Here is an 8,892-nt window from a genome sequence, read left to right as displayed (position 1 = left end):
ATTCTTAAAATTTGTTTTATAAATATTTACAAATAAACCACTAGATATTTAAATATACAGCCCGGAATTTTCTCATTCTTGAATTCTTAGTGTGATTAATGTTTCATTGTTTAGGTATGGATTTTCATATAGTTTATTAGGAAATATTTAGATGGAATATTTTGAGTCCTTGCATATTTCAGTACATCTTCCCTTTGCCCTAGTACATTAACACATTATGACGGTATATGGAAATCTCAATTTACAGCCCTTCACCAAATGTTTTCAATTTTCCTCACTTTCACTTAGGTAGGCCTTCGTTTAAAAACTTCTACTGTGTAACTACATGACCTTGTACAAGTAACTTAATCTACCTAAATGTTAGTTTCCTCATTCCTTTAGTGTAGATATTAATATTTTATGGGATTGTTGTGAGAGCAAATGAGATAACACAGCCCTATTTACATAGTAAATATTCTATAATATTTAGCAGTTGCTGTGATGATGATGATATCATTTTAGTTTCCTTTCATTTTAAAGTATCTATTTTCCATATTCCTAGTACTTACTGAATATTGTAAATTGAATTTTAGAATTGAGAATGTCATCAAAGAGATAAAATGAATTTGTCACATAACTAACTTATGATCCATTCTTTCCACTCAAATATTTTTAGGTAGTTTGAATACATGTATTTATCTCTCTTCTTTTCTAAAACTGCATGATGATGATTAAAAAAAAAAAAACTAAAAAACATGAACTTGCAATGATTAAGTGAAGAGCCATCAGCAAATGAGAAATTTCAACAAAAATCTGGAAGACAACAGGAGGAATAGTAGTGAGCTACATAGGGCTAAAGACGTTACATCCTGGAATGCTCACACGGGGATACAGGCAAGAAAGGCACTGACAAGCCCTATGAACTTCAGAAAGGCTGAGGCTGCATCCATACAATTTGGTGCAGAAGGCCAGGCTGAGATGCATGTAGACGCCTATCCCCCCAAACAGAAAATTAGACAGGTATTTTTCTGAACTAGTGGAACACTCCCTGAGAATTCTGGCATTCAAATCATCTATTCAGCTGATATAAGAATTATCAGATATTTGAGTAAAATTTTCACCTTTAAAGGGAGAAACCAAGATGGGGATGAAAGGATGACTCTGAGGAAACATAATGCATACTACATAAGAGAACGTAATACAAATTCCAATTAGTGTTCTTAAAGTAATTAAAGAAGACATTGTATCCATGAAACTTATTAATATCCTCAGAAAGATTTTAAAAGCATCTGTAAAGCCAGAACCGGATGCCAAGAAAGAGAACCATAAGAAAGTGAAAATAATCTCTTAGAAATTAAAACGTGATTGCCAGAGTAAGGAATTCAATGGAAAAGATGGAAGGTAAAGTTGAGAAACTCTCCCAGACGGTAGAACAAAAAGACAAAGAGACAAACAGTATGAGAAAATGGACAAAGCATAAAGAGATCATCCAGGAGAATGATACACAACTAACAGCTGACTCAGTTTAAGTATACTGTTCTAAAAGAGAGAAATCAGAGAGCAAAGTTTTCAAAGAAACAAAAGAAAATAGAGCTGATGAGAAGTATCCAGATTGTAATGCTCACGGAATGCCCATACAACCATTGAAACAGGCCCTGAACCAAGGGATCAGGGGAAAAAGAGGATTCTAAAATTTTTCCAGAGAGGAAAGAAACAAAAGGTTACCTAAAAAGGTATTAGAATTAAAAAAAAAGAAATCAGTCTTAGCAGCAACACTGAATCGTTATAAACAATGAAGCAATTTTGAGAAAATTTTTTGACTCTAGAATTCTAGACCCAGGCAATTGTGAATGGGAATAATGTAGACTTCAGGTATGCAGTGATTCAAATGATTCCTGGGAATTTTTCCCAGTGACCATGCTTGAAGATTCTCTCTTAAACCAAATGGTGTGTCTTGGAGAGAACCTTGCCTGTTTCTCACCTTTGCTTTTTTCACTGGCCATGGGCTTAATATTCATAGGTTCGATTGATCTCATTTGGGTGTGCTCCTCCAAAATAAGGAAGTAAATCACAAAAGAGGAAGAATCACATGAGCTTGAAAATGGAGCTCTGAAGAGTAGCTGGCCCAGATTGGAACAGGAAGATGACATTTCCAAAATAAAAGGGGGAAGGGTAGGGTAAGACACTTGATAAAATAGATTATATAGAGCCTTTCAAGATAATTAAGAATAAGAGGATAGTAAGTTTATTAAATAAAACAGGTAATCCTCCCAAATTATATATAATCACATTCAAAATTATATAAGGACTGCTTATTGATTTAACTAAAAATTAATGATAACTCTGTATGAGAATGAAGGGTGGAAATGTAGGGATAAGGATCTAGTCCCTCATAGCAAGAAGTAAATAGATAATGTCTAAAATGATCAATCATGAAGCAATAATATAAGCAATATTGAGCAAATTGTAGTTGGCAAATGGTCCTGGCCTGACATATGCAGAACTGGGTCCCAGCTTTGTGATCTTTGGAATTTACTTAATCAGTTTCAACCAATGTTTACTAATGTGCAAAACCGAGATAATATTACCTACGACACTGGATTGCTGTGAGGATTACCTGAAATATGTGTGAAGTGGTTCCCATATATTTGATAAGTGCTATATAAATGTTTATTATGATAGTGATTGTATTCAATGATTGGATACATTATTAGCCATTTACTATTATTATGTCTCTTCTTACCTTTCTTGTTTTTCTTCCTTATTAAAGTTCTTTCTTTTTCTGTTTGGTTTACCACTTATATTTTACACCTGCTAAATGTCTTTTTCTTTGGCCATCTTCTCACTTAGATTTCTTCTTGGAAAGCCTGATCTTTGACCAGATGGCGGTAACATTTGAAGATGTCACTGTTATTTTTACTTGGGAGGAGTGGAAATTCCTGGATTCTTCTCAGAAAAAGCTCTACAGGGAGGTCATGTGGGAGAACTACACAAATGTCATGTCAGTAGGTAAAGTTATAGCAGCTCATGGGGAACAGACTTAGTTTCTTCTAGAACCAGTTTTGTTACAAACTTTTGTTCTTTAGATATTGTATTGAGGTGGTAGAAGAAATATTCTCAAAAATATGTCTTAAATCAGGTGACAAATAGAAGATAAAGCAAAACATCTTCCAAGACACCTATGCAATATAACTAATGGATATTTGTAACTATTAATTTTAGTTATTTTCTGGATTATCTTTAAAGCACAGATCTCCATACATAGTCAATTTTCTGTGTTCCTGAATCTCTTTATACTGTTTGTATAAGTTAGCTTTTATTGTATAACTAATTACCCCAAATTTAGTGGCTCAAAACAAACTTTATTATTTTTAATGATTCTTACTGTCTAGATAAATCTTCTATCAGAAAGAGATTTGGTTGGGGATGGATGGTCTAAGATGAGGCTGGCTGTCCTGACTCACATGACTGGCAGTTGGCTCAGTATCAGTGAGGATAATCAGGATGTGTCAGCCATATGTCCCTTTTCAAACAAGCTAGCCAAGACTCATTTACAGGGTGGTGGTCAGAGGATTTCCAAAAGCAGCAAGAAAGAAGGCAAGCACTTTTCAAGTCTCTACTTGTGACACTTTTGCTATTGTCCCAGTGACCAAAGCAAATTGTATAGCCAAGCCTAGAGATAGTGTGGAAGGAGAATACCCAAAGATAATGATAAAGGAGAGGGTTAATGCAGCCATTTTTTCCACTCTATTCTAGAACAGAAAAATATAAAATATATATTTTATTTCTTATAATGATACCCCAAATAAAGTAATCTAGTTAAATCTTAGTCTTCAAGACTGGCTTTACTATTTCTGGCCTTACTCTTTTCTTTCAGTGCCAAGTAAATAGTAGATGCTCAAGATATGTCTGTAGAATGAAAGAATGAGTGAATGAATGTATATATACATGAATGAATGAAACAAATGAATTCCAGATGCAGATGGACTAGTCAAAGTCATAACCCTTCTCTCCTACCCCCATATACACATATGTTCCTATCATTCTGGAGGTCATTAAATTTAGATACGTGGTAATTTTTAAACACCAACTTCATCTCACAACTGGATTATCTGCTTATTCTTCTAGGACACTGGAATGAGAGCTACAAACCCCAAGGACAAAGATTCAGATATTTAGAATATGAAAATTTTTCCTGCTGTCAAGGCTGGCAGAATGCTGGCTTTCAGATATATGAAAGTCAGAACTATGAGGAGATTGTTCAACAGGTTGATTCCAAAGACCCAACTCAGCAAGACCTTTCCCAGTGTCGAGAATGGTTAATACTCTCCACTCAAGTACCAGGGTATGGGAACTATGAACTGACTTTTGAAGGCAAAAGTCCCAGGAACTTAAAATATAAAAAGTTTATACCTTGGCAGTCCTTAGAAACAAAAACCGCTCAAGACAATGGTAGAAAAATCTACCTCAGTGATTTACATGGTTTTCAAGGGCGTAGATACCATCTTGGCATATCCAGGAAAAATCTCTCCATGAAAAAAGAACAGAAGCTCATAGTTCAGCATTCTTGCATCCCAATGGAGGAAGCCCTTCCAGAGTACTTTGGGGAGATATGCCAAAATGACCTGCTGAAAGACCCAATGGAAGAGAAACACTGTGGCTGTAATAAATGTGAAGAAATTTATTATTGGAACTCAGAGTGTGTTCACCACAAGAGAAATCAATTTGGAGGAAAGCTCTATCAGTGCTCCATCAGCACAGCATACTTCTCTCAGAGATCAGACTTGTACAGACATCCAAGAATCCACATAGGTGAGAAGCTGTATGGATGTGATGAAGTTGGCAGCAACGTTAGTCAGAGCTCAGGAGTTCACTTTCATCAGAGAGTTCACACAGGGGAGGTACCTTGTATCTGCAATGCATGTGGTAAGAGCTTCAATCAGATTTCTGGTCTTCACAATCATCAAAGAGTGCACACAGAAGAGAAACTCTATAAATTTGAGTGTGATAAGGACCCCAGTAAAAATTCATTGCTTCACATTCACCAGAGACTTCACATAGGAGAAAAGCCTTTTAAGTGCGATCAGTGTGGTAAGAGTTTTAGTCGGAGTTCAGTACTTCATGTTCATCAGAGAGTCCACACAGGAGAGAAACCATATAAGTGTGATGAGTGTGGTAAGGGCTTCAGTCAGAGCTCAAATCTTCGAATTCATCAGTTAGTACACACAGGAGAGAAGTCCTATAAATGTGATGACTGTGGTAAGGGCTTTACCCAGCGCTCAAATCTTCAAATTCACCAGAGAGTGCATACAGGAGAGAAGCCTTATAAATGTGATGACTGTGGAAAGGACTTCAGTCACAGCTCAGATCTTCGCATTCATCAGAGGGTCCATACAGGAGAGAAACCCTATACATGTCATCAGTGTGGGAAGGGCTTCAGCAAGAGTTCAAAGCTTCACACTCATCAAAGAGTACATACTGGAGAGAAACCCTATAAATGTGAAGAGTGTGGTAAGGGATTCAGTCAGCGTTCACATCTCCTCATTCATCAGAGAGTCCATACAGGAGAAAAACCCTATAAATGTGATGATTGTGGAAAAGGCTTTAGTCACAGCTCTAATCTTCACATTCATCAGAGGGTTCATACAGGAGAGAAGCCTTATCAATGTGCTAAGTGTGGTAAGGGTTTCAGTCACAGCTCAGCTCTTCGAATTCATCAAAGAGTCCACACAGGAGAGAAACCTTATAAATGCCATGAGTATTATAAGGGATTTGATCATAATTCACATCTTCACAGTAATCACAGAAGAGAAACTTTATAAATCTTGTTCATTTAGTTAACAGCTTTAATGAAAGCTTAACCTTTAAACCCCATAAATGTTGCTGGGAAGGAAATCCTGTAAATAACACAAGTAATCCCAAGCAACATTTATAGTTTCCCCCAACTCCCACTAAAAATTATTTACTTCAAGAGGAGATCCTTAGGAGGATTTCTATGTATTTAAAATTAAAGTGCATTTTCTTTATTATAAATATTACATAGTCACAATATATATAAAAATTTAAGGAGAAAACTCTTCATCCTGTTTCATTCTAGTCTCTTTTTCTGTGCATTTTAATGTGCATGAAATCATACTGTATGTTAAACTTTGTATTTTCACTGACTTCAAAACATTTACTGAAATGTTGGTTTGAATTGAAACAGGCTAGCCATCTCTGAAACAGCATCTCGTGACTTCCCTGTAAAGTCCCTAGGAATGCACAGAAAATATGAAACAAAACTTGAAATTCAAACTGGTAGGTTACCTATTGCTCAAATATGGAAGAATTAACTATAATACCAGTAAAATTCAATTGCTTATGAAACAAAAGCCACCTAATAAAACATAAGAAAACATTGTATGACCCTGAATCTGAGATAGTATATCTTAGAGACATTATCTCTGTCAACCAGAAAACTCAGAAACCGTCCTTCTGTTGCAGGGGTGTTGCACTTTGAGGTGATCACAGTCTATTCTCATCCTTTCCCTTCCCTAATTTCCCGCATTTATTCATAGGTTCAGACACCAAATAACAAGAAGTAGGTTTAGTTTCTGTAAATAAGGTATGAAGCATGTAGACAAAAGTTGATAGGTGTGATTGCTAGAAACATGATTGGTTCCATTGGTTCAGAATCAGAGATCCAAGCAGTGGACTTGTACTTAATCTCAGTAGAACAGAGTGGTAACGGAAATACCTGCTAGGAACAGAATTGAACTCAGAGCTGTGTGCAACAATGAAAGCTAATTACGTAAGAAAAGAATTGGGCTATTACAGTATGGAGCAGAGTCAGTCAGAGTACTCCAGTCCTAACTGTTGATATAAAAATATGTTTAGATATTACATCCCAAGAGAAAAAAAATTAAGTGGACCTGTTTAGGGAAATAAGAGGGAATTGCAATACCAAAGAAAGGAATATTCTGAAGACTAAGAACCTGAAAATTAGCTGTTGCAGGCTCCAGAGGAAATTTTTAAAAAAAAATTGGTATCCTCCACAGCACAACAGAAAACCTGAATTCAATAAAGCTAGAGTAGAATTCCATAAGTAGAAAAGAGCCTCTAAAATAAAAAGAAATAGATACAATGAAGGACTTCAGTGAAATTTTAAATGCTACATCAAAGTAAAAGGCTATTGCAGAATTAATGTTGCAAAATACCGAATACTGTAGTGGATAAACTTGAGATAATCTTAAATGTATAAGAAAAGGATAATGAGATAGAAACAAATAGAAAAGACAGATATGAAGAAAAAAGAATGGAAAACTAAAGAAATTAAAGATGTTAAGAAAGAAGATAAAAGAACATTTGGGATAGAATCAATGATCAAAGAAAATAATTTTTTACTGAGTTAAAAGTATACACAAACTAGATTTTAGGCAAAATCAGTATCAAAACAATCTTAGAGACACCTTGAGGGGTGGGGGGAAGAACAACTGAAAGCATGCAGAAAGTAAAATTCTGGTTGTCTAAAAACCAAAACGGGATGGATGATGACCACTGCAACAGTAACTGTCAGAAGACAATGAAAGAACACCTTCAAAATTCTAAGATTAAAACGTTTCTCATTACTTAAGTTTTATTAATGAAATTGTCTCACATATGCAGGAAACAAATATTTTACATGAACAAGAAAACAAAGCATACCATACATGTGCCTTTCTTAAAGTTCAGGAATGTGGAAGTCAGTGTAAAAGGACTGGTGAGCACTGAAATTAAACATAGTTAAGTCTGATTGTTTACAAAAACTACAAAAATTTAATAGTTGTGCAAGAAAATATGCAAATGTTGAATATAAAAGATTATGTATAAAAATCTGGGTGAGAGAGTGGATTGTCAGATAAAATATAGGACACCCAGTTAAGTTTGAATGCCAAATAAGCAAGGAATAATTTTTACTATATGTCCAAGTTATTGCATAGGGCTTATACTAAAAATTTATTTATTTGAAATTCAAATTTAAAAGGATCTCATCACTCTTCTGATTTGCTAAATCTGTCAACCCTATGGGGGAGGGATAGCAAAAGACAGTGTGCTACATTTCTGATCTTAAATAGCAGGGGCTAATATTAACATTTTCTTCTTGGCATTAACAATTCAAAAAGCAAAGATGTAATTTTTTTTTTTTACATACTTAGAAATTGCAAGTAATAGAACTGAAAGAAACACTATACCTTTCAAAATAGGGGAGAAGATAAAAGCAAAGAATATTCAGTTACTATAGCAAAGACAATACAAAATAACAGAAGTTGGCCAAAAAATTAGAGAATGTGGAACAAGATGAGAAAAAGTCAAATTTGTTAAAATAGGTTAAGTTCCTCCTTAAAAAGATTTGAACACTCTGATTGGGTTAAAATTCTAATTATATGCTATTATGAATGAAAAGATTAAAGCAAAATGATACTGATTAATATAAAAGACTAGGCAAAGTTTTATTAGGCAAACATAAAGGAGTACCTATAACACGTTTTTAATAATTAAAAAATTCAACTAATTAAACCCATTAAGGTAGGTAAAAATACAAAATAGTTTCTTGCAATACTTAGAAAATGTAATGGGCGGAAAAAATCTGGTTTGTAATAATGGTAAAATTTTTAAAGAAAGGAATGAATAAAAATGCTAAATGAAAATAATGACAAACAAAAATTAATTGAGGAACATAAAAGAGAATTTGAATAGAGAACTCTTACAATATTCCTAGAGGGAATGTGCCTAAGTTAATTCATAGATTTATTTAAAATTTCATGAAAATCCCAGTTAGGTTCAAAATTTTAAAAATGCTAGTCTTTAAGAAAAATAGACAGTGGAGAAGAGCAAAGATAACTGTTAAAGAGATTGATGAGATTGCCCTAATATATATTAAATGGTATATTGAAG

General features: G+C 34.4%; 1 protein-coding gene across 1 annotated transcript; it reads left to right on the top strand.

Moving 5' to 3' along the window:
* The first annotated feature begins 2,861 nt into the window (after positions 1–2,861).
* ZNF214 (zinc finger protein 214) lies at positions 2,862–5,801 on the top strand. Its single transcript, XM_063095916.1, has 2 exons — positions 2,862–2,988; positions 4,108–5,801. The coding sequence occupies exons 1-2, from the start codon at positions 2,862–2,864 to the stop codon at positions 5,799–5,801; spliced, it is 1,821 nt and encodes a 606-aa protein (XP_062951986.1).
* Positions 5,802–8,892: the final 3,091 nt, after the last annotated feature.

Source organism: Cynocephalus volans, chromosome 4 (genome assembly GCF_027409185.1).
Source record: "Cynocephalus volans isolate mCynVol1 chromosome 4, mCynVol1.pri, whole genome shotgun sequence".
Classification (NCBI taxonomy): domain Eukaryota; kingdom Metazoa; phylum Chordata; class Mammalia; order Dermoptera; family Cynocephalidae; genus Cynocephalus; species Cynocephalus volans.
Note: the sequence above shows the minus strand (reverse complement) of the source record. Positions and strands in the feature narration are given on the sequence as shown.